The sequence below is a fragment of the Egretta garzetta genome, unplaced genomic scaffold, assembly GCF_000687185.1.
Source record: "Egretta garzetta isolate BGI_Z169 unplaced genomic scaffold, ASM68718v1 scaffold755, whole genome shotgun sequence".
Taxonomy (NCBI): Eukaryota; Metazoa; Chordata; class Aves; order Pelecaniformes; family Ardeidae; genus Egretta; species Egretta garzetta.
In genome coordinates, this window is record NW_009259729.1 from 12699 (window position 1) to 13836 (window position 1138).

The 1138-nt window shown below is 54.7% G+C and overlaps 1 protein-coding gene across 2 annotated transcripts in view; it reads left to right on the forward strand.

Moving 5' to 3' along the window:
• LOC104126851 (C-type lectin domain family 2 member E-like) overlaps positions 1–1138 on the forward strand; it is a 6628-nt gene that overhangs the window by 2659 nt on the left and 2831 nt on the right. Inside the window, exons 1-2 of one of the 2 annotated variants that reach the window (XM_035894927.1) lie at positions 32–52; positions 407–578. In XM_035894927.1, coding sequence (XP_035750820.1) covers positions 554–578 — 25 coding nt within the window. In that variant the 5' untranslated portion in view covers positions 32–52; positions 407–553. Of the gene's footprint in view, positions 1–31; positions 53–406; positions 579–1138 lie in introns of those variants that run through there. The other variant, XM_035894926.1, reaches the window with a different exon arrangement.

A 1138-nucleotide genomic window follows, 5' to 3' on the forward strand; every position in this document is an offset into this window, starting at 1 on the left:
GCTCCAAGGGCTCGATGAAAGCAGCATCTGCGGCTATTTTTATTTTGCACGGGTGGATTCTTATTCTGTTTCTTTGTTCTTTTAAATGTGAATGTACCGTAAACAGCTCCCGTGCAATCGGTTGTTTTGCTTCTCCCCAGGAGAGACCTTGAGCCTGCTCAGGTTTTGCCATGGGCTTTGGGAATGGTCAAAAAGCGAAGGAACTCAGAGAAAGGGTTTGCAGGAAGGACTTGAGGAAATATGTTGTCATGGAGGTTTTGAGAAGCAAAAATGCAGAGCGGATGCAGGCTGAGACATGGAAAAAGGAGGAAAAGAGCTTTGAGGAGAAGAGATTTAGGGAAAACAAGGTCTGTGACAAACAGCACTGAGGTTTTGGGGGAGGATTAGGAGCTTTTTGTCTTTTTAGTGACCGCAGGAGCATCCTGGCAAAGCCCTAGGAGGGAGAAGGACCTGGCCAGTCCCTGGTGCCGTTGGGTCTCAAGGTGTTCTTGACCTTGCTGGCTACCTTGCTGGTGGAGTTGAGGGACGTGCTTGTCCCTGGAGGGCATCAGGGATGGCAGAAGCTGTTGGTGATGCAGGTACGTAAGCACCATCCCTTTCCTACAGGCTTTAAGAGCCGCCCTGTGTATGTTGGGGAGATGAGGAGGGGTGGCTTCTCTGCTTTGGGCTGGGGGACGTGGTGGCTCAGATGGGTTGGAATCCCAGAATCCCAGCATGGCAGGGGTTGGAAGGGACCTCGGGAGCTCACCCAGCCCAAACCCCCTGCTCAAGCAGGCTCACCCAGAGCAGGGGGCACAGGACAGCGGCCAGGCGGGGGTTGAAGATCTCCAGAGAGGCACCAGGGATGGCAGAAGCTGTTGGTGATGCAGGTACGTAAGCACCATCCCTTTCCTACAGGCTTTAAGAGCCGCCCTGTGTATGTTGGGGGATGAGGATGTATGTTGGGGGATGAGGATGTATGTTGATGTATGAGGAGGGGTGGCTTCTCTGCTTTGGGCTGGGGGACGTGGTGGCTCAGATGGGTTGGAATCCCAGAATCCCAGCATGGCAGGGGTTGGAAGGGACCTCGGGAGCTCACCCAGCCCAAACCCCCTGCTCAAGCAGGCTCACCCAGAGCAGGGGGCACAGGACAGCGGCC